Raw genomic sequence first — 24,055 nt, forward strand, 5'->3', positions numbered from 1 at the left:
TAACAGGACCAAGGTTACCTTGTCTCCCCAGGCTATACTACGATGCCATTTGAGGTAACATTTTCACCTGAAAGTAACTTTTAGGGCACAGTTTCATGATACCTAGACCTGTGGCAGTAACAGCTCCAGGAATCCCTGCTTTCACCTTGCTGCCCACCACTCCTTCAAAGCAGCCACTTCTCCTGTGCTACCGAGGCAGCATCCTGTCCTTTAGGTGTCCTTTCTTTTTCGGGAGAAAGGCTGATCGCCTGGCATCCTGCTGTCGGTGACCTGTCGAAGCAGGGGAAGAGGCAAGCTCTGAAGACCTCTGGTTTTGGGAGCCCGGCTGCAGCAGGAGGGCTGGGCCGTGCAAAGCCTCTCTCAGTGTCACTCGCTGCCCTCTGCCCTGCTGCTCCTCACGCTGGCTCATCCAGCACGGATGTTCCTGGCCGAGCTGAGAGCCCTTTCTCCTAACAGTACGAGGGGGTGCATGCCTCACCCTTCGTGCTATCGAGCAGGTCCAAATCATTCCCGCTTCCCCAACAGTGAAAGGGAGGGGAGGCAGGAAATGAGATGCCCCAGGGCTACGGGGTGAATCAGTAGCAGCAACAAAACGAAAACTCAGAACTTCCTGTCTCTTTACTCATCTCCCTGAATGCTGTTGGTGATTAAGCTCTTACAGCGTTAATGTAGTTGGTGACCTCTGGGTCTCTGGTCAGCGATCAGGACCCCAGTGTATTAAATGCGGAAAAGAATAAAACAAAGGCAACTTCAAAGAACTGGAAAAAAAAAAATAGATGGCAAGGAATTTGCTTTGTGGCCTGAACGTAACTGCTGGGCTTCCATTTCCCCACAGTGCCTCTTCCAGAAAGGAAGGAAGTTTCTCCAGCTCTACCCCGATGGGTCCACGGAGAGTTTGAATTGGCCTAAGCCACAGCTACCACCAAGAGGCAACGTGATGGTCACGCTTCCTCTCCTGCACATATTTTCTGCCCCTGCGCTGCCTCTTGTCAACAACTGTTCAAAGAAGCATGCGACGAACCCCCAGCCCGGGGAACCGCTCAATACTAAAATTAAAAATTCTTTTCCTTTCCTGGGCCAGCTTGGCTATGAGTAAGAAGCCACTGCACAGCTGTATATGAATGGTCACGCTGACACAAGGCATGAGGTGCCAGAGGGCAGGAACAAATGGCTGAGGGATCGAGAGGCTCACACTCCCTCCTTCAGGGATGCTGAAAGTGCTCGGGAAGCTACAGCTCCTCTGTTCCCTCTGCTGCGGTGAGCACAGAGAGCAGGAACCTGTGCAATTCTCTGAGGGTCACAGAAAACAGCACGCTGGCCCTGCAGCTTTCTCCTGCTTTGTTCCTGAAGAGATGGAGCTGACTCAGAGTTTTTGATGCTGGTACTTAGTTTGTCATTAGAAAACGCAGTCATGTACTGCTGTGCGGGGTGACTATCCGCAGGACTTCACCCCCATTAGGATTTTCGTGTCACTTGCCTGCTTCGGTGATGCTGGTTTAACTTTGTGAGGAAAAGCTAAAACAGACTGCTCATCATCTTCTTTCCAGTGGTTTTACGTCTGGTCTTTTAACCTTTAGGCTTTCTACACTGGGCAAGTCTGCTGTGCTGGTGAAGAGCATGATGAACATGACGAACATGTGAACAGAGTGGTTTTGGCCACAGCCAGAGAGACTTCTTCCTCAAGAGAGCAACTCTTTAATCCCTCGGCTTGTGTAGGAAGGAGAAGGAAGGTGAGGCTGTGTGGTGCTTCTCCCTGGGAACCAGCACGAAGAAGTCCTGTGGCATTTATGGATTTATGGAAACTATTTTTTCACTAAACTTAGGGGCTGTGACAAGAATTTGCAAACTTTTCATTAGCAGTTCTGCTTCCTTACTGGTGCTCTGGCAGAATAATAAAGCCAACTAGCAAACAGAAGTGACTATATTAAAATACAAACTCCAAGCAGCAAGGAGCCACTGTGGTGGAGCCACATCAGAGCTGTGTTACTGAAAATGTGTATTTTGGCTCAGCCCTGCAGAACTCTGGCTGTATTTTTCAAGGGCATGAGAAAGGTGCTACATATAGGGTTTGGAATCCAGGAGCACACGGAGACAGTCTCTGGGATAGGGTTAGCTGTAGGGAATGAGACTGCGGAGTTACAATAGACATATTCCATGGAAATGTCATTTCCACACTCAGCAACAGTGAAAAAGGGGAGTATTGGGAATTACCAGGGAAGGACTGGAAACTAGGGCATTGCCACGGCACTGCATGGGGCACCCAACATCAAGAAGAGGGTGTGGAGGTCCATTCCTCTGCCCTAAAAAAGACGGCTTACGCAGCAGAAGTGGCTCAATGGAGGGCGAGTTTGAAATGGATGCTGTTCATGGCATCAGTAAAAAGATCAGAATTTGCTACAGGGCAAAAACTGAGGGGACCACACCGGAAGCCTATAAAAAAATGAATGCAAAGGAGAAAATAAATAGGACACAATCACCATTTTATTTTTCCAGCACAAGAATCAGCAGGGATTTCTTGCAAACTACTAGAGAACGGTTCAAAGCGTCTGAACAAAAATGGTCTTCAACATACCAAGCTGTTCACCTGGGGAACTCACTGCCGGAGGACCCTGTCACAGCCAAAAGCATGTATGGATTCACCCAGGAAACGGGCAACTGAATGGAAGAAGAAAATCATCACGCACTATTTGAGTGCAGGGGCATCAAACGCTGCCGAGGTCCCTGAGCAGCAGCAAGCTGGCAGCTGGGAGGACGCCCCGGGGAAGTATCGCTGGACGGATAAACTATTCCTGTGATCTTCCCTCGGCGTTCACCACCGGCTGCATTTGGAGACAAGATGTTGGGCCAGACGGGCAGTGGGTTCGACCTGCCGAGGCTGCTCTCGTGCACGGAGAGGCTGAGTTAAAGACGCCACGTAACACAGAGCAAGCCGTCGACAGTAAATCTCCGTGCAGACCTGATTTTAAAACCCACTGTGCATCTCAACCCCATCCCAGCGCTGCGTGCACGCACAGGGATGGGTGCAGCCCATCCGAACCCATCTGCCTTCCTGTGATTTCCCCTAAAAAAAATAAAATAAAAACATTTGCACGGTCTGGGCCCGAGTCGGCTTCCTTTGCAGGAGGCAGCGCACCATTACAGCTGCTATGGTAATTCCTCCTGGCATTTTCTGCTCAACAGGTTCTCTCTGTTGGAGGAGCGTGTCGCTGCGATACTCGCAGCCATGTATATGCAAGGCTGCGGTTGGGGCCGAGGAGACAGGAAAACCTTGGTTCCCACAGGAAACACAGCCCGGCCTCTGGCAGGCGGGGAGCGCACCTCAAGGACAGCCGGGGCCTGCCAAGCTTTACACCTCCCTGCGACTGCCCTTTGGGGTTGCAAGTAGAGGGAGGTGAAGGAGATTTTGCCACATGATGTGGAAAAAGATTTCCAGCTAGCCTAGGCCTCGGTGGCGGTGAATAAGGGGACACAACGCCCTTTGGGGGGCTCGCCACCAAGCCTGGGCTCCCTTTTTCCCCCCACAGAGCCCCATAGGAGGCAGGGGGCGTTCTCCAGGGGGGATTTTGGGGCAGGAGGGCGCAGGGCAGCCCCGGGGAGAGCCACCCCATGGCCACCCATGGGTCGCCCGTGGCTGGCGCCTCCCTGCCCGCCCTCACCCGGCAGTGCTTCGCTGCGGCCGCCTCTCCGCCGGTTTTTCCTGTCGGAGAAGGGAAGGGGGAGCTGTTTTCTCCCTCCCTCCCTCAGCTCTTGGTGTATTTTGCAGCCCTTTTCTCTCCTCCTCCTTCTCCTCCTCCCTCCTTTCTCCTCCCCTGCCTCCCTCCCTCCGCCCCGGCTATCTTTGTCTGCCTCACAGCCGAGCCCTCTCCCAGCCCCGCCGCGGCGCTGGGCGTCAGCCCCCACATGCGACAGCGGGGCCGGGGCTGCCACCTCCTGCCGGTGTGACCGAGCCGAGCCGGGCTGGGCCGGGCCATGCCCGGGCTCTGGGAGCACCCCGAGGCTGCCACCACAGGCTGCCGGCCCCGGCACCGCTCCTCTTCCTCCTCCTCTTCCTCCTCCTCCTCCTCCTCCGGCCGCCGCGCCATGGTGTGAGCCCCGGGGACCCTGCGGGACCCCCAGCGAGCTCGGAGCCCCTCCGGGAGGCACCCCCTTCCCCCTCTCCTCGGCTCCTTCCCTCCCTTTCCTCCCCTCCTTCCCTTCCTTTCCCTTCCCCGCCTGCCTTCACCTCCCTCTCCCCCCCCCCTCCTCCTCCTCCTCCCACCACCCATCCATCTATCCATCATCCCCCCGCCAACCCCTCCCAATGCTGGAGAGTTTCAACCCGGCGGGGCTGGGGTGAAGAAGAAGGGAAGGGCAGGAGATAAAAGAAAAAAGGAAAAAAAAAAAAAAAAAAGAAACAAAAAAAACCAAAATAAGAAGAGGAGCCCCACGCCATTCACGGCTTTTTTTTATTTTCGGGGAGGAGAGGAGGAAAGAAGAAGGGGGGGGGGGCGCCGCTGTTATTTAACGCCGAGAGGAAACAACAAAAAAAAATAAAAGAAAATCAAGGAAAAGAAAAGGAAGAGACGGGAAAATGGCGAACGATTCTCCTGCGAAAAGTCTGGTGGATATCGACCTGTCCTCCCTGCGGGTGAGCTCCGGGGCTGGGGGCGGGCAGCGGCCCGGAGTGGGGGTCCCCCCCCCATGATGGGGGTCGAGGGCCGGGGTCGGGCTCCGTGTGGGGCCGGGTGGGCGTGCGGGGAGCCCCCCGGAGGGGTGCTGGAAGGGTTTGTGGGGGGCTGAGCCCGGCCCTGGGCTGCTTTCCTTTGTTTGCATGCGTTGGCATGTGCGGGGAGAAGCAGGGCGCAACAGCTGCACGCCGCCAGCAGCGCAGCACGCCTGGCTGGGGCTGTGGCAGCAGCCATCAGCCGGCCGAAATGTAACCCCGCTCTTGTTTCTCCTTCCCTCTACCCCCTCTTTTCCCCTCTTTTCTAGGACCCCGCTGGGATTTTCGAGCTGGTGGAAGTGGTTGGCAATGGCACGTACGGGCAAGTCTACAAGGTTTGTGGCGGAATTTCGCTTCTCGCTCGCCGGCGCTGCCCAGGGGGCTCTGACAGGAGCCGTGGCCTTGGCCTTGGCGTGACGAGTTGGCCGGCCCTTGGGCTCCTGCTTCGCAAAAAGGGGCTTCAGCGCCTCGCCAGGCACGCCCCTGAAGCGATGGAGCAGCCCTGGGTGCCCCCAGAGAAAAGGCCGAGCCGGGTGGCCGCTGTCAGAGCGTGGCCGAGCCCTAGAAATAGCTCCTGGGGCTGCTCCCAAATCGCTCGGGGAGCCCTGACGGGGAGCTGCTGCCGCTGCTGCGGCTCGAGACAAAGGCACCGGCCTCCCCCGGGGTTGTCACCCCGCTGCCTCGCTGGAAAACCCTCGGAGCAGCGAGGCTGAAGGGGTTCCGGGGCGAGCGGGGCAGCGGGGGGCACGCCACGCCGGGCGGCGATCAGATAAGCGGGGAAGATTGGTTTGGTGAGAATGAGGATCCCCAGAATAACCTGTTCGGCGAGTGGATGACTTTTAGAAAATAGAAACGGGAGAGTGCCCATGTGGGTGTGAAACTCGGCGGCTTTGCTCCTTTTTTTTTTTCTTTTTTTTTTTTTTTTTTTTTTCCCTTTTCCCCTTTCCAGTGTGCAAGTCAGTGGAACAAACAAATCCCGAGATTGCATGACTTTGCAGCGAGTGGCAGCTCCCAGGATGACTAATTATTCACACAGCCCTAATACTCGCAGACAGAAGGAGCTTGCCTTAAACTAGAAACGCAGGGAGAATTTGCAGAGGGAAGGCGAGATAACTGAAAGAAAGGAGCTCGATACCCCTAGCTGCTTGTTTTTTTTTTTTTGTGCTGATAAAGAAGGCGGTGTCATTTTTAAGGCTTCCCTGACTGTGAGATGCTGCTGGGGCAAGCAGCCGAAGCACTTCGGTGTGTCTCCTGCGAGCGAAACACATGTCAGTTTGTTTTGAGGGCGTGAACCTCAGCCTTCGGGACACAGCCCGGCCCCGCAGCGTGCATCTCGGGGCTGGCAGGGCAGTGGCCAGGCTGCCCCGCTTTGCAGAGGGCTGCAAAACCCTGCACGGCTCCGAAAGTGGGTTGGGAGCTGCACTTTGACACCACCCGCCCGTGCTCAACCATTTAATCTTTTTTTTTTTTTTTTTTCCCTGCAATCCTTCTGCTCCAGAGCTTGCGTCACCCAAACCCTTCATAGGAAAAATCGCAGGGCGTGAATGTGTGACTTTATCCCCTCCTGTTAATTATTGCAATTTGGCACATTGTTTCACGGCTTACTTGCTAATGCTTCGGCTTAAGTAGCAAAGTCCTGCTTGGCTTTAACTGTCTTGAGCCTGGAAATTGTGAATTTCGCTCCCTTGACGCGTGGGGCAGCTCTCGGGGCGAAGCTGCAGGAGGAGCAAACCTCAGCGCACGTGCTTGTGGATGCGGAAGGGCCGGGAGGTTTTGGGGGCAGCTCTGCCAGGCCTGTGCCACCAGGCTCCCCCTCCTTCCTCTCAGTTTTGATAGTGGCAGCACGGTTTCCTCTTGCTTTGTAGCTGGAGGCGGGAGTGAAGGAAATGGCTGGGGAGGCTGCCAGACCCTCCTGGGGGGGCAGGTGCAAACGTCAGGATGCGCGCAGCCGCTTGGTGCCCCCTGTCTTTGCTTTGCATGTGTGTGCACACAAGGTGTGGACGCCTTGCAGGGCTGGACATAACTTTCTTCTCGTGATTCAGGCTCGGTTTTATTCTTAAAACCAAAACAGCTCTGAAATGGGAATGCCAGTAGGCCCTGCAGTAGCGTTTGACTATTCGCAGCCACCGAGCTGCCGGGGAAAAATCCCTCCAGAGCCACCAGAGGCTGCATGTGTGCCCTGGGCGGGCTTTGGAGGGGCTGAGGGAAAAGGCAAAGCCTTCCTCCCTCTCTCCCTCGAGCCCCTTTTCCACCGGCGGGCATCGGCGTCGGTGTCGGCAGCGGCGCTGATGTCAGCCGGGCGCTGGCGGCAGGATTGGCTGGCTACCTGCCACCGCGGGGAGAGGGCATGACGTTATCTCCGGCCTTATCTCTTTGTCTCGCCGCTCGGCATCCCGGGGGTGCCCCGGCCCCGTCGGGGGTCTCCTTCCAGGTGCTGGGGAGCAGCACGTGGGCTGGTTTTGGCCTTTCTCCGCCTGGGCTGCGCTCGCTGCAGGTGGCTCAGAGGTGTCTAGCGGCGTGTTTCTGGGGTTTCAGCCGTTCGGTGGGGTACGAAGCTGGAAAATGCAAAGTTTTGGGCTGCTCTGCTTCAAGTCCGCAGCGCGGACGTAATTTTCATCTTCGTAACCCCGCTGGTGTGTCAAGGAGCCTTGTCAGCACTGTGTGACAAAGAAGACGTTACCTGGGGGTGAATCAGGGCCGAAATGAGCTCCGTGTGCCCCCAGGACAGGAGCAGCCCTCGTGTGATTGTACCAGAAAGCTCAGAATTAGGGCCGATGCCCCCAGTTGCCCCCAGCGCAGGCCGGGGTGGCTCCCCGGGAGCCTCGCAATGGTTAACGCGCACTGAAGGCTCCTTGTGTTGATTTACGGAGCAGCCTTCCAAAAGTGCATGTAAATGATGCATATTGTCTAGCTGCTGGCTCATAAAAGGAAATGATGTAAGATGCGATCGTTTAAATGCTGATTTGAAAATAAATTAAAACTCGGGTACATGTTTTCCCACGCTGAGGACGCCCTGTTGCTGCCTGGCCTGTAAGGTGGCCGCATTGGGGGGCAGGGGGACAGCCCAGTGCTTGCTGTTCTGCACAAACTCGGCAGATTTATTTATTATTTTTTTCATTTCTCCCTTCTCCCCGTGCTTGCTCTGGCTGCTAAACGGCCCTCATTGTGGATTGAAATGATCTGGTTAAACACCAACACAATTCCAGCCTTATCGCTCTGAGGGCAAGCTGTGCCGAGGAGCGCTGAGGTCACTGCCTACCAACTGCTCCTCTTCCCTTCCTATTTTTCAGGGATTCTCTCCCCAAGTGGGAATTGACTCTTGGAGAAAGCAGGGAGGGCCAGAGGGTGGCTGGAACGAGAGTGGAGAGTGGCATTTCTCTGGGTCCTGTGGTTAGCTGCGGCCCTTAACCCCCCCCTACCCAACCTTACCCCAAATTTGCTGAACTTTTGATCGGTTCCCATCGCTCGAATCCTTCTTAACTAAGTATACATCAGCCAGGCAGGTGGCCAGTGGGGATTACTGATATTTATTTTTATTAAAAAGAGAAAAGAAAGCAACCTGCCAATTGTGGGTAACCACATGTCCCTCTCATTCTTCCTCCCCCGGTCCATCTGTCTGTTTGTCAAAATGTCTTTTTTTTTTTTGCACCTTGTGCTAAATCCTGGGGCAGGGACCCTCTGTTAATGTCGTTAGAAGGGGCCCTGGCACTCGGGAGCTGGGAGTGTGCAGCGCTTGGAGGTGATGGATGTAACAAAATGCAATCCAGAGTCTTACGCTGACTCCTAGGGATTTATTATTATTATTATTATTATTATTTGCTGTAGGAAGATCCCAAGGGGGATCCCATATTAGAAGAGGTGTTCGTTTCCCCGCCTTCGTTGTGTAGGTTTTTTAGCATGAAATCTTTGGGCCAGCAGGCTGGCTGACGTTCCTCATGTGGTCTGCTGTGTGTCTGTGTGTACACATCGTGTTCCAGCCGTTTTCCTTTCAGTTGGTGCTTTCTGTTGCAAGCGCGATGTCAGCCCGGCAGTTCGTGTACCTCCTCTCTCGGGATACGTTGTCCTTGGAGAAAAGTGGCATTTTTGTTTTCCCCCGCTGCACATTTCTGGCTGTATGCTCTGGCTCCTCCAGAAGCGTTTCTCCTTGCCTTTGGCTGCCGCTGGTATTTAAGCTCAATAGCAGCGACTTGCACAATGGGAGCCTGCCTGTAGTCAGAAGTTACAGTCAGATCCTTATCTGCGGCGTTATTTTGGGTCCCCGTCCAGCTCCCACTGGGGCTGGTGGAAAGAATTCAACGCACTTGAACGAGACGTGGACTTGGGAGGGGATCTCAGAGCCTTGCACAAGGGGTTTCTTATCAAATACTTCAGGTTTGTAGCGTTACGGGTCCCTGGTTGTTCCTCGGATCGGCACAGGCTCAAAAATAAAAGATGCTGTTGGTTCTAAAAGGAATCAGCTGCAGGAAGGGGGAGGGAAAAAATCAACTGTGCAAACTGCTTGGGAGCTGTGAGGTAACTTTGAATGTTGGAAACACAGAGATTTGCACATTGCATCTCGATACTACTGTCAAAGTGTATTTCCTACCTCGGATGCAGCGTGAAACAACTCGCACAGAGTCACAAAGTATAGCACTGATCACAGTGCAGCCAGAACCTCTGCGGTTATCTTTTTTCGGCGTGAGAGCAAGGACAGAGCTGCTTTCTGGAGGAGGAGTGATTACAGGCTGGAGACACGATAGCCCCGCAGACAGAGCAGTCCCTGGGCCCTCCTGGGCTTTGCTGTCCTGCAGCCAAGTGCAAGCTGCAGCTCTCAATGCAACGAGGAGCTGCGATTTGACCTCGGTGGCGTTGGATTTAATTTGCTGCTGATGGGGAAGGCTGGGAGAAGCAGCACTGAGGCAGCCTGAAAGCCCAGTGAGTGAGGAATGGAGATGCCCACGCTGGCAGAGGACCTTGCATCAGGATCAGGTGGACGTACGGATGGAGTGGTCTCTGTTTTCTGAAGGGCGTTGGCTTCTCCTGAGGGTTTTCCCATGTCCTCCTCCTGCTCGATCTTGCATCGTGCTGCCAAGCAGAAGACCAAACGCATGGGAAAATCCGGAGCTGGGAGGAGACGGTGACACGGCTCAGAGGAAAGCAGCCTGGCTGAAGGTGAATTTACAGCGGGAACTGGCTGGCGATGAAGGAGATGCTGGCTTAAACGCTGAGGATTAGTAGGCAATGCGTACTTGTGGGAAACAAAGGCAGCATGGAGGAAACTGCTCAATATAAGAACAAGACAGCTTTGTTGTCAGTAGAAAGACATTGTAAATGTACATAGATACTATGAAAGAGATCAGTCTTACCCATGGTGATCGAGGAGCCTTCTGCTTTCGCTAGCCAGCCACACTTTGGACTCCTGCACGTTGAAGGAAGGTTTATTTACACGCCTTTTTCTGCTGAGGAGACCTGCCTCACCCCACCTAGCCGGGCTGTGTCCGTGTGCCAGAATGAGGGATGTCATCTGGGGGAGATGGTTCAACGCTCCTGGCGAGGTGCTTCTTTCCCAGGCATGCTGCACCTCCCTGGGTTGCCCTGCCACCGTAGCTGCTGTCACTGCAGGCATTCAAACAGGACACTGCAAGTGCCAACAAGCCCTGAGCAGCCTGCCTCGTCACCCAACCAGCTGCTGTGGTAAGGCTCCGTGCCTGGATGCAGTCCTACAGGTATTGTGGTGCTTATCTGCTGTGTCCCCGTCCCCTCCCTTTGGAGCTGCCCCATGGCCTGCTGATAGGAGCTACTCTCCGTGGGGGGACTCAGGGCTTCGTGCTGGTGCCTGGAGGAGCTGCACGGGCTGGAGATGTGTCCTGGAGGCAATGCTGCTGCTGCTGCTGCTGCTGGAAGGGGTCCACACTCAGCTGGGATCAGCAACGCGACTGCTGGGCTAATCGGGGTGAGCCCTGGCCACTCTTCACCTTCCTCCTGTGCCTCGAGTGCCCCCTTAGCGCCAGGGGGCTTCTGGTGAGGTCCTGGTACCCCATCACCTTCACCACACCACTTAAATAGGTAAAAGAGCAGCAGCAGCTCGACATTCTTGCAACAAATCTGATTATTGGTAATCATTCGGGTGCTGCCACCACAAGAGTCCCGCTCCTGCTGGTTTACCTCAAAGCTGGCGCGTTTTTTGTTTGGAATTTTTGCGTTTGGAGCTGTTCAAGATTGCTTGAAATCTTAAAAACACAACAGCCAATTTGAGCTAAGCTTCGGTAGTTTCAAGAGCTTCTTCCTAGGATTTTGTGAGAGTAGCTGTGGGGGACGACAGCGGATAAAAGTTCGCCTCTCCGATTTAAACAGTAAGCTCAAAGCAAAATAAACCTCCCTAAAACCTGCCCCCTGCACTTGGAGCCATCTCCTGGTTCGGGGTTGTTTTGTTTTCAAAACCAGGAAAGAAAAGCTCAAGGTCCTTTGACCTTAATGTGTTACAGTAAAGTGTTCTTACCCCGTGCTTGTTTCTGTGTATCTTAAAGGGTCTGGGCCCCAGGAACACGATGGTAACTCATTATTTTTCTTATTTTTTTCTCGGGGGAATTGGCACAGTGGTGTCTGAATGTCCTGACGAGGTATTTCCTGAGTGGAAGCTCTAATTGCATTTCTTTTGTGCTTCCCCGCGAGCAGATAGTGCTGTGTCTCTCCAGTTATTTTACTGATAGGCAGAAAAACGCATTCAGCAGGGCGAGCTGCAGATGCACGTGTCCTGTTGTTCATTTACAACTCGTTCCTGTGCTCTGGGCCTGGGTTGTGTTTCTAAAAGGTGCTCACGTGGGTGGGCTGCCCGCTGCCTCTTCGGTGAGTGTCTTGCCTCAATCCGAGCTCGTAGTGGAGAGAAGCAGGTCAGGCGGATGGTCTCTGGAGATCACCAACGTTAGGATGAGGTAAATCGCTATTTACACCACTCTGCCTGTGCCCGCTCATCGTAGTGGGAACCTAGGGTCTGAAATGTAGGTCTTGTAGATGTCTGAGGCTGGGCAGACTGCCCCTGCCACATGCCACGCACGGGGTGGCTCCTGCTGCCTGCCCTTAGCTGTAAGCAGCAGGATCTTTTCTGTTTGGATAAATTACGTTGTTACAGAGAGTGCATTTATTCTGGGTTACTGTTTTACAGGACAGAATTACAGAAATACTCGAGCTCTTTTGATGATGTTGATAAGGGCTGTAATTAAGTGCCTGACATCCAAGCAGTGTTTTTCAAAGGTGTGCTTCTTCTCTAAGGTATCCTTTCCCATCCAACCTGTTTTGTTTTTTTTCTGTCGTTGTATTGCTTCTCTGTAGCTGCAAGCTTGCCTAGTAGAATTGAATCTGGTTGTGAATCTTATTTTTAAATGCCAATCTGTTGTAAACCCGAGTATCTTTTCTCTAATTAACACTTTCTTTTTGGAGGCAGTATCCTTCATGTTCCTGCATCAGCTGCAGCAGACATTCCCAAACTGTTTGAGATTTCATATTCTGTACCATTTGTTAAAATGAACCAGAAATTGCATGGAAATCTCCGTTACAAACACAGAAGGAAGCGGAGCTCTCCTGTGCTTCTTCCCTGCTACTCAAATCATCCGCCGCGCCTTGCTGCTGAGCGAGGCTGTGGGAGGGAAGCACCATGGGGAAGTGATGCTGTGTGGCAGAGGTAGGATCCAAATCTCTGGGTGTGAAGGTCCTTGCTTTAATCAGAAACCATCCCTTCTTTGCCTTAACCATAGCTGAGGTCAGCTTTGATGCTTGCCCTGGCTGAAGAGAGGGAGGGCTCTGGGTGTTGGCATCCTGGTCTCTTAATACCCCTCCATGGACAGGGCTGCGTGTTTTTGGGCATTGAGCAGGAGGACTTCATGCTGAGAGCCTCGTGGTCCCCCTGTGTGTTTTACCCACGTTTCGCAGTAGGATCGCTGCGTGCTGCCTTCCAGACGGTGGGTTGATAGGTTTAAGAGGCCTTTTTGCAGGAAGCCCTGAGCTGAATTGCTCCCATTTAACTGTGTTGCTGTCTGTGCAGGAGGTGGGGCAGGTATTAGGATATTTTACCATGACTAAACATCAGCGTTAATACCTTTAAAATTGGTATATTGACGTTTATGAGCAGATACTGCATTACGGTGATAGCTTCAGGGGCCTTCTGCTGTTTATGAGAGCTCTTGGTTGATTTAGAAAGCAAATACAATTTGAAAGCCACCCTAACACAATCACGCATGCTAAACTGAAAATGCAAGGCGATGCTGCACCCCAAGCCTGTCCCACGCTCCTTATTTCAGCAGATTAAGCCCTTAGCTCCCTCCTTTCTTCCACGTGAAACCAAGTAAAACTCTCTGATCTTACCTTGGGGGTCCTGGAGAAGTCTTCGCACGGTGTCCTGTGCCTTCTAAGGGTTAAATCCTGGAGCAATGACAAGTGGCTGTCGAGGACATGTTTGAAGTCATGTGAAAGAAATGTGAGTTTCTAAATAACTTGAGTGTTAAAAGAGATGGATGGGAAAAGCTTTCCTGAGCCTTTGTGGAAGTCTTATATGGCAAGGAATGAAAATCTTTAATATTGACCTAATTTTATTTGTATTTAAGATCAAAGAGCTCTTGTGAATGAGCTGCTTGTTTTATATGTCACTGGCTTTATGGTTTTATGAATGGCTGGAGGCAGTAAATCAGCCCTGAGTAATGCTACCTTTCCTTAGGTTTCCTCTGAGGTAATGGAAGAGTGCTCTGGTTTCCTCCTCAGGAATAAAAATATATTAGTTATCGACGGGACTTCTTTCTGCTTAACTTGCTGAGTTTGGAGATGCTTCCTCACACGCTGGGTGTGGTGGTAGCACTTTCTATGTGGTTTTGGGAAAGGAAAAGAGAAGTGGGCAAGGGAACCAGCACACCAGATCCAAGGCCTTGCCTCCTTCAAGGTAGCACCCAGGATGTGACTTGGCAGTGTCTTCTTCTTTTGCTGCTGTTACCTCCTAGCATTTGGATAACCTGATTGTGTCAGCGTCTTCTCATGCTACAAGGAAGTAGGTTTTGTGTACCTGTGGTGCTGTGTGGGAAAGGGGAAGCTTAAGAGGGGAGTTTTGCTTTGTGCTCCCCAGCGGTAGGATTCCCTGTTGCAGAAAGGAGAAGGGAAGGTTAGGCAGATCTCTGAAACACCTTGGGAACTATCTGGTTACTTCCCAGGTTACAGAGAGATGCTTGCCTTGCACAGGGCTGTGCTGAAAGCACCCCGTCTCTGTAACTTGGGTAGGATAAGATGGGAAAAGGAAACGTGAACTGCGTGTCAGGTCTGTAAAGACAGCATCACCTCAGTTCAGAGCTCCTTGGGAGTGCAGATAGGAACCGAGTAGCCTTGGGTATTGAAATGTCACAACACTGTTCATGTCAGCTCACTGCTGGGCGGATACATGTAAGAGAGGAGGAGCTGAAACTCTTGTTGCCTGTGTGGGTGCTGGAAGAGCCTTCCTCACCTCTCTGCATGTGGCTGGTGTGCCTTGTAAGAGCGGGGGGTACCCGGTAAGCAGGGAATCTCATAAAGCCACTTGCACTGCTGCCCTTTGTCAGGAGCTGGCTTTTTATCAAGGCTAGCTGAGAAGCTGAGAGTGTACTTGCCTTCCAAGAACTCCTGGTTTAAAGCTCCATTAATTGTATGTCAGTTACCATATGTGTTATGATAATAAGGAAGGGTGGAAAGGACTAGATTTATTTTGGTAAACATTTCACCTAGTAAAAACTTAATAGCTCGTCCGCCTTTGAGGGCTGTTCCTTTTTTTTTTTTTTTAAAGTGTGCAGATTGTGCTCCGGGTATCCAGCAGCAGTTCTCAGCGTTTCCCAGAGAGCCCAGCTCATAACCTGACCTTGCCGTGCTGCTCCTGTGGGAGAGGGATGGGGCTGTGCAGGGATGCTCGGTCCTGGGTTTCTTTGCAAAGCACAGACTGGGTTTGCCTCTGCCATGCCGGAGTCTGTGGGTTTCTTTTAATAGTGCCTACGGACAGTTTTGAAAGATGATAAAAACAGCACGCTGAAATGACTAGGGACTCGGGTCTGAATCACAGCCATCAGCAAAACCACCTAGTTTCGGGAACCTTTGTTCACGATGTCAGAAAAAGTCTTGTGAGGGCCTGAGCCAGCCTTCTCTTCCCCAAATACTCGATTTCACGATTTGGATGTTACGAGGGAAATGTTTTGAATGTTTTTGCTGTGGTAGGCCTGCGGGAATAACGTTCTTCACCGATTATGCAGGCTGCCTCTGAATTCATAATTTAAGAGGCGTAAATGTCATTTGGGAGAAAAACAAGTGCGATAGAATAAGGGTATGGTAGAGGTAATCCTTCTTATCGCAGTGTTTAGGTGTGTAAATAGCATTATTTGTAGAAATATCACTTCTCGGTAGTGCCTCATGTCTTAAAGATTTAATCTTTCCTCCTAGGATGAGTTTTCTTTCCCCTGTTTGTCTCTTTTCAAGAGGTTTGTCTCTCTTCGTGTGGCTTGTTTTGTTCTTCTCACCCTTCCCTCATAGTCATCTGATGTGGGTGAGTTCCTCCTGCACTGCTCCCTTCCTCTAAACTCTACACTCATCCTTTGCATTTCATTTCTTCCTCTGGGCTTGTCTGTGGCTTTCTTCTATTTTCTTTTCTTTTTTCGGTACAAAAGTAACTAACAAATAGCAGGGGTATAGTTAAATCCATGTGACCTCTGGTACTGGCTGCAGCTCTGCCAATGTGAGGTTTGTTTGTTTTTTCATTAATGTGTTTCTCCACATGCATTCTGCACCTCCTTTAGATCTTTTTTCTTGCGGTTTCTTTTTACCCTGGCTTTCTGAAGAAGTGAGGCTCGGTCACTTTTAGCCTGTCCTCCACAATTTTTCAACCTCTGGGCTGACTTGAGCTGGTGACTTGGTATGGGGTGGAGGCCTAAAAACCTTACAAGTTTCACCAAAATAGGTGATTAGGTAGAGAGGAGCGATAAACCTGGCTGCTCTTCTCTTACCTGTGCTTTCTCCGAGAGAAAGCCCATTAAACAAACCCCTTCTTTAATGGGGATTGGGAAAACCTGCGCCAGGCCTCAGGCCCAGCCCGCCCGCGGCGCTGTCAGCCTGTGTGGAGGGACAGTGGGGTCACAGTTTTTGCCTGCCAGCTGAGCCAAAAAGTGAAGGAGCACGGTCTCCTGCTCCCACAGGGGTCGGATGGCAGTGTCTGTCACCGAATTTAGGCTGGGGGGGTCACTGTGGCCTTTGTCCTCGCTGCTGGAGGACTCAGGCCTTGGGTTCAGGCCTTGGGCTCCTCAGGCGAGGGGTGGCGGGATGGGGCTGGGGATGTTCTCTCCAAGGGCTTCAGGGCAAAGGTTTCTGGTGCTGATTGGAGGGCATCAAAAGTCTTTGTCTAGACAAGTCAGGCTGCCCCTGGCACACGCTAAGTCCCTGCAGTTTAAGCCTCGAGCCCTGAGTGTGTGCTGACCTCGGGCCATAAATCCAGGGCTCGACGAGCCCCCCGAGCTGGTGGGGGACGAGCTGGGGGTTTCTCTGCATGCGTCTCTGCTGCCATCTCAGCTGGTGCCTGCCTGCAAAACTGTTGAGGAGCAGCTGTAAAACGTGGATGTTCTTTCTCTTGTCAGCTCCTGTTTGAATAGGGGCTTTTTCATGACACATGCTTGTTTACTCATGTTTCTCTTTTAAGGAAAGCAGTTAAAGCAGGCAATAACCACCAGCAATTCAGTGCTCCGTTAAGCATGTAATAAACCAAACCCCAGATCCCTCGGTCTCGAGCTGTCCTTTGTTTTCGCGATTTTGGGGGAGGAGGGGAGGCAAGGCGGCACAGCAGCAGGACAAAAGGCTGGGCTGCGATGCTGCGCGGCTCGCCTGCTACGGGCACCGCCGGCCTTCCCTGCCGAAAAACAAGCTCACCATCAACCCCTCACCTTTGCTCTGCCCCCACGATGCAAACCAGCGATGGCTTGTGGAAAGGAATCGCAGCTTGTTGGGACTGGTGCCAGACGAAGCAGTCCTGTGGACTCAGTTCGGCACCGTTTGCATCCACTGCTGAAATACAAGCTGCTTGTGAATCACCGGGCAGACTTTTGGGGGTGCTTATTTATTTATTTATTTATTTAAACAAAGCTGTCTGATGGTAGTGCTAGTGCCGAGCGGGAACAAAGGATTTTTTTAAACCAGTTTGTGGATGGGTGTTTAGGGCAGGTGTCTTGCAGACTTCTGGGAAACTCTAGATGTGAAAACAAACCCAAAACACCGGACCTAGTTAGCTCCGGACTGCCCTTTTCAGCCTCCAGCCCTACCTCTGCAATCAGTCTGCTCTTTTGCAGAGAGAAAGGCTTCAAGCTGCTTCTCTGCCTGCTTCTGCAAAAAAGCATTTCTAGAGGGGAGCTTTCTTACGCATATGCAGAACAAATTTTAGCAAAACATTTCGCTTTCTTATGTCTTCAGACTTATGAAAATGAACCCAGTCATGACTTTTCAGAGTGTGGGCTGCAGCAGAAGCTCTCAAGGCATTTCACTGCTGATTCTGATGCAGCTGTTTGTTTAAGGCATCTCTTTCTAAGCTGGAGGTGGCTGTTAATTTTATTCAGGGGAGGAAAACGTTTGCGTTGCTGAGCTGGATCCTCTGTAGCTCAGCTGATTCTTGTTCTCAGGCTGGGTGTGGCAGGTGAAAAAGACGTCTTGTCAGGAGGATAAAACCAGGGAGGGCTGCTTTATATTTCAATACAACGAATTTTGAATAACCTTCTCTGGAGTGTACTAAAGTGCAGCACGTGCACTTTACCAGCACCCCCTGCCCCGCTTTGACTGCTCTGTTTTAAACCATTTCAGTGCTTCTGGCTCTCCAAAATTTGATGCAACTTCTGAATGCTCAGCTCCTTTATGTATAAAGAAGTGCCGGGTGGCTCTATGAGCCCCCTGAGCCTGCAGCTTTGCCCCTGTTGTTGTTGCTGGTTCTGTTTGGCCCCACAAATGTGGGCAGGGCATCCCGAGGCAAGCAGCTGGCAGAGCTGCAGGCGATGCTGGGCTTCGGTACTCACAGTGCACCGGCCTGCTGGGTTTGCCAGGTGAAGTGAAATTAGTTTTCCAGGTTTTCCTTGCAGTGTGGATGAATTTAGGCACGTAGAAGGGTGTGAATGAGCTTGTGCCACGTTGCGAGCAGTGGGGGATGAAGAATAATAAGCTGATGTCCATCCCCTGTCCAACACTATGTGTGCTAATTGCTATTGTATCTTCATTCAGTCCTTCCAGTGCTGGATAATATTGCAGTCACCCCCCTGGTAGTGGCCAGCAACAAATTATGAAGATCACAACTCTCCTACTCCATTGTCTGCAACATTGAGCGTATTCACATAGCCTTTTCTCAGGAAAAACATGATAGCATCTATTGCTCAAGCTGTTTTTTTTAAGATTACCTCCTTCCCCCCAGCCCTTGCTCTGCAAGGAGGTGACAGTTGTGGGCGGATTGAGCCAAGTCTGTTTTTTAGGTATTAGGAGGTACTTAGAGGAGTTTCTGTGGAGAGCACCATCTGGACGCAGAGATTCATTTGTTGAGGAGCTGTGCTGATCCCCGAGGAAAATCGTTCGGGTGTGGTGTGTGTCTGTACGCTGCTGTAGGCTGAAAAGGCATTCGTGGAAGGTGTGGGCTGTTACGTGGCTACCGTGGGACTTTGAGTTTCTTGGAGAAAGAACTGGGTGAAAAATAGCAGGAAGCCCAGGCAAGGGGGCACAGCTGTTTCTTGAAGGGTCTGGTGCTGGCCTCTTTAAGGCACCAACTAGACAAAGGGTTCTGATCATTGCTAATCATTTTAATCATTTTGCTCCTATATAACAAATTCAGACGTAATGTAGGTGCTCAGGTACTTGGGGTTCACTTCCCTCACTGCAAACGGGTCACGTTCTTGGGCAGAGTTTACATTTGAAATGAAAGGGCGCGTTTCCAGCTCGACCCCTCTGTTTGGATTGCCAGAGCAAACTCAAAAGGGTTTTGCCCTTGGATGGGGATCCTGTTTGTCCTGCGCCGCTGAATTTAACCTGCTGTGGTTGATGCTCTCGGTGAGGGGACTGGTTGCAGATCAGGGCAGGGGGATGGGGCGCTGTGGGGGCATTGCACTGCTGGAGCTTCACGTGGAGGCAGCAGGAGGATGAAAGGGCGTGCTCTGAAAAGAGGCGCCTTGTGTCACCGATAAGTGGTGCTGAGCAGGAGTCCTTTAGCTAAAATATACATCTTCAGTCCATTTCTGTTTAAACCGAAATTACCGAGCAAAGAAATGCACCCTGGGAGCAGATTAAGCTGTATGCAAGGAGAGAAGCACATCTCTCTCAAGCTCGGGTGACAGTGGCATGCTTCAGGGTTTTCTGCATTAAATATTTGATAAATCTGTAGTAGACTCGAATTCCGCTGCCTTTTAATTACTTCTGATTTTTAAGCCTTCAGGATCCCGACGGTTTTCTTCATCCCGCCTTTTTTTTCTGCCCCCACGGTGATTTAGTGGTTATTTCATTTTTTTTTTCAGCTTAGGAAGAGTTTGATGCCCTTTTCTGCAGGGTTCTGGCTGTTCCTCTCCCACGGAGGTGTAGTTGGAGGGTGTTTGCATGTAGCTGCCGAGCCTGTTTGCTTTCTCCTCGGCTGCCGGCGGAGCAAAGGTCGCAGCTTTCACCTGCTCGGCACTGAGCAGCAGCCTGGTCGCGTTTCCAGCCTTTGCATCAGCTCATCTTCCCAGGGAGCCGTGCACTCAGGTGATTTCTGCTACCAGATGCACCCACGGTGTCCCCACGTTGTAATTTACCCCAGGCAATGTGGTGGTGTTCAGGATATGCCAAATGCAGAGGGAGGTCAAGGAGAAAAAAACAAACACCATAAGCAGTTGCTCGTTGCTGTTTCAGGCAGTCTGTTCTTGCTGCTGCTTTAGCATTCGTGCTTTGGTCCAGCAGGCTCTGGACTGTGGAGGGTAAAAAAAAAAAATGTTTTGTAAGCATTGGTGTGCCGGGCAGAAAGTTTTGTTGTGAGGAATCAGCATGTCCCTGGGCAGAGCAGGGCTGCTAAAAATACTTTTACCCAGCTCGGGGTGCAGGCTGGGGGCTGGCTTGCAGTCTTGCCCGTGTTTTAAGCAGATCTGTGGTTGTTTGTCTCCTGAGAGACCTTCCCCATACCCTGTTAAGCCCCTCTCTGGAGATGTTTTCTGCAATTTTATTCCCCACAATGACATCTGAGCTTTGGATGCCCCGTCCTTCAGAGTATCTGATACGTGGGAAATTAATCTTTCCCCAGTCTGTTTTCCATAAGGTTGTAGGTATTTAAGAAATGCTGGAGACAGCTGAAACAAAAGGCCTTAGCAGACAGAAAATCTAATACCAGCCACCTGACTGGCTCTGTCTTTCCAAGCTGCCTGCTAACAGCCCTCATTTCCCTGTGTCTTGGGGCCTGGGTGAAGTGGCTCCTCTCTGTTTGCCAAGAGCTCAGTTGCGTATTCATCAACCCTAATAAAAATGTGTGCTCAAGACCAGGCAAGCGCCTCGCCATCCTGGCCCGGCCTGAACGTCTCTGCAGCTCTTCCTGGTGGTGGTGGTGGCCTGAGTGGTGCTTACCCCGTGGGTTTGGTCACACAGCTGATAAGGTGATACCCGTGGCAGATTTTAAGCTGGCCACAGGCGACCCTCGGGCTGCCGGCAGGTTGGGAAGCTGCAGCTCAGGTGGAAGAGCCCGGTGGTGCCACCTTCCTCCGTCACCTGCCGGTGCTTGTCAGCACCTTGGCGTTGCCCAACGCTGGTTGAACTCCTTGTCAATTCATCTCTGTTATACAAGTCATCTGCTGACAAAACAAAGATCTGGGTCACCGCTCTTAAAATAGATGCGGCATTAAGCAAATTGCTCCAGCAAGCTCTCCTTTTCCTCCGAGAAGGCAGTGTCAGCCCAGCCTCACAGGGATCCCCCTGAGAAGCACGTCCTCCTCCTGTGGAGGCCCCGTCAACTTGGCTACACTCCCCCGATAAGCTTTTAAAACGCGGCGTCCAGCTGTTTGCATCAGGTTTGGCTTTATTTTAATGCAGATGCGTGCATGGGTGTGAGCTCTTTCTGCAGGTGGTCTTTGCAAACCTTGTGTCTGGTTGTGGTTTGGTGCCCGGCGGGGCCGTGATTGGCACGTTTAACTTCCTTCTGCAGGAGCTGCGAGAAGTGATGCCCATGCCAGCCCAGTGCTGCCCTCGCTCTCAGGCAGAGTTCAGCGGTGCCAATTTGATCTTGATAAGACTCATCCAGCAACCGCTTTGACCGCACTGCGCCAAGCCCTCGGATGGGTGTGCAACCAGTCAAGGTCGAATTACTCACAAAATCCTTTTTTTTTAAGGTCTCAGCCAGCGCTCTGTGGACTCTCTGATCCCAGGTTTCCTGCCCGATGTGCCCTTCTGTCAAAGCCCTGCGGGCTGCTGGGGCCTGGGCTGCAAAATTTCAGGAAAAAGGTGCCTCAGCACCCCCACTCAGCACTGAATGGAGACATTCGTGCTGGGAGGTGCCAGTCTGCCCCCAGCGAAGGACTGAGGGACAGAAGGAGCCAAATTCTTCTGTAAATACCGCGCTCAATGAGAACACAAAGCTTGTTTGCCTCCTTTATCAGGCTTGCCAGTAGGTTACAAGTCCAAACCGTCTCTTGTATATCAGCTAAGGACCAAATCATTTCCTTTCGCGGGAAAAATCAAGGAACACTGTGGTGACTGTTAGGGATATTTCTCCACTTCCCCATCCTCAGAAGCACATCCCCACGGTGTTTCTGTTGCCTGCTTTACTTGGCTTATCAGGAAAAGCTTCAGAGGTGTTTTTAGTTGGGCAAGAACTGGGTGTGCCGTATTATGGGTATATGGTGATGAAGTGTTGCTTTGTTTCCTTTTTCCTTCTAAACTGTTGTACCTCAGAGGAAGCGATAATGAGAAAACAGAAATGCCAGGCACTGGCTTTAAGCTGCCTGCTCCGAGGGAGATTGCTGCTTTGAAAATGAACTCCTTTACCTTGACGTGCTGCCACCGGGGTTAATCCTGACCTGGAGCCTCATGCTTGCCTTTTCATCTCATGGTCTGCCCAACTTCCAAATCTCGGATCTAATCACCTTAAACAGAAATTAAAAATGCTAAACTGGGGGAAGGCTTTGTAACTGTTTTCCTAAGGAGGCTGTTGCCTTGGCTTAGCCTTTGTTGGTAGATGGTAGAAACTCAGAAAATGCTGAGCTGTTGTTTGCCCGAAATCGCTTAAGTCAGGGATTGAGGACCAGCAGTGGTTTCAGGTTATTGTCACTCTTTCTATTCCAGCTGTCCTCAAGTTTTGCTGGGCTGAGCCCAGGACCGCACCGGGGTGACCTTCAGTGGCTGCTGAACCTCAGTTAGGAGCCGGGCTCTGGGTTTTGTGCTTTAAAATTTGATTCAGGAAGGTCAGTGGTTGGTAGAGGAGATGTTTCCACCAGGGTGGCTGCTGTGTGGGCCCAAAGTCATTCACACAACAGTACTGAAGTACTATGGTAGGGTTTTTCAGCAGGACAATGCTTAGTTGTTGTATACATCGGTTCCACACCTTATTTTCAGAAATTAGGTCTCTGTGTTAAACTTTCCCTTTACAAAATTGCAGTAAATTGAGCCCCAAATTGTTTCTTTTTAAATCATGGGGATTAAATATTCAAGTGGGCTAGAAAATAGCAAAAAGCAAATCAGAGTTTGCTGGAATGGTCTTGTTCGACCTGTGCTTTATCTATTCTCCACGGTGCTGGAGATATTGAGCAGCATCTTCCCAAGGGTTTGAATGGTGAAATCCTCTGAGGTGCTGATTTTGACTAAAAGTTTGCCTCTCCACAGTAGGTAAGACAACAAAAGGAAGCCAAAAAGGGTAGAAAAGTGGATGTCATGCAAAGGGGTGGGATTATTGTGTGGGATTAAAGCCACGTGTGGAATATTCCTATTCAGGCATTTCATGCAACTCCTGACTAAGAGCTCTCACTGCTGTATTGCTGCTTGGTCTCTGTGTAGTTAACATGAATTTTTCAGGGTACGAGAGAACCGTGTGTGTTTTGCACATCAGAATAACATAAATCATGCATGTTAACATATTAAAGAGAATGCTAACTGCTCTGGCAGGCTGCTAGCTGCTTTAAAATCAGGATTCTAACATTTTTGCCCTCCCTCTCTCTTGGACACATATGTGCGTGTATTCATCGTTAGTCCCTGTCTCAATCAGTAGGTTTATGCAAGGCTCAATCAGGTTGATAAAGGTGAAAAAGGATCCTGTCTAATACAGCTTATGGTGAAAGTGGCACAGTGAGTTCCCGGTGCCTGCACAGCAGTCCCCTGCTGCATCAAGGAGACCTGATTATACAACAGAACTAAGCAGCTCGGGATGCTGCCGTGAATTATGGGCTGGCTTAAGTGCTGCGATACACATTTCTGCCTTTATTGACAGCGGAGGCAAAACAGAAAAACAGAAGAGAAAGCCGAGATATTGACAGGGTTTACCTTCTCTAGCTCTCTCTCAGGGTTAAAGAAGAGGTTTCCTAATGTAATTATAACCTGCCCCTTCTATCCAGGCTAGCAAGAATAAGCCAGGCTGTATGGGAGCTCTGCTGGATGTTACACAACCGTGCTTATTTAAATGTGGCTATTTTTGTGACGTGCTCTGTACCTTAATGGGAGTCACGGATACAGGTTTTTGACCCACTGAAACAGAGCTGAACACAGAGGTGCGATGCTTGTGAAGTTCCGGTGAAATCTGGTAGTTTCCCAGAGTGTTTGCACTTAGTACAGGGAAAAGGTGGAAACTGAAGGAATATGGAAAAAAAAAATCATACCTGCTTGGTGTATTTGTATGCCTTTTCATCCTATAAAGAGCCAGTGGTTTATTTCTCCTGGCCTTCCTTTCTTTGGATCTTATTTTGCTAAGCACGATGGTGTAATTTTGGCACCTTAGGTGCAGATCCTTCTCACTTCTGAAAGTCAAGACGTCTGCAATTAATGTCTCCGGCTCACCTATTTACTCAGACGTTGTTCCTCTTAGAGCTGAGAGAGGGATAAACACTTCAGGGTGATTCATCTGACCCGTCTTAGACCCCGATCAGGAGGTGACTGGCTGAAGTTGGATGCCCTGTATTGGGACAGATGTGCTCCCTCCCTCTCCCCCTGTAATTTCACCAGCTCGGGTGGCTTTGTGCAGACGAGGAGGAGGAGGAGGAGGATTTCACAGCTGGTAGGTGAGGTGCAAAGGGCACTGTGCTGGGGACGTGCTGGTTCAGACCAACTGGCTCTGGGAGCTCCAGTACGATACCAACTCAAGCATTCAGCTCTTCCTTAGATATGCAAATCCTCTCCCGGCTGATTTGGCTGGGAGAGCCGGGCGTCTGGGTC

At 51.2% G+C, this 24,055-nt stretch overlaps 1 protein-coding gene across 10 annotated transcripts in view; it reads left to right on the top strand.

The window, feature by feature from the left end:
- The first annotated feature begins 4,310 nt into the window (after nucleotides 1-4,310).
- The window catches only part of MAP4K4 (mitogen-activated protein kinase kinase kinase kinase 4), a 133,746-nt gene continuing 114,001 nt past the window's right edge, over nucleotides 4,311-24,055 (top strand). For 6 of the 10 annotated variants that reach the window (XM_072031169.1, XM_027445843.3, XM_027445858.3 and 3 more), the window contains exons 1-2: nucleotides 4,326-4,627; nucleotides 4,972-5,037. In XM_072031169.1, the coding sequence (XP_071887270.1) occupies nucleotides 4,571-4,627; nucleotides 4,972-5,037 (123 nt within the window). In that variant the 5' untranslated portion in view covers nucleotides 4,326-4,570. Of the gene's footprint in view, nucleotides 4,628-4,971; nucleotides 5,038-24,055 lie in introns of all 10 variants that reach the window. The other 4 variants (XM_027445809.3, XM_072031164.1, XM_038173234.2 and 1 more) reach the window with 1 other exon arrangement.

The sequence above is a fragment of the Anas platyrhynchos genome, chromosome 1 (assembly GCF_047663525.1).
Source record: "Anas platyrhynchos isolate ZD024472 breed Pekin duck chromosome 1, IASCAAS_PekinDuck_T2T, whole genome shotgun sequence".
NCBI classification, from domain to species: domain Eukaryota; kingdom Metazoa; phylum Chordata; class Aves; order Anseriformes; family Anatidae; genus Anas; species Anas platyrhynchos.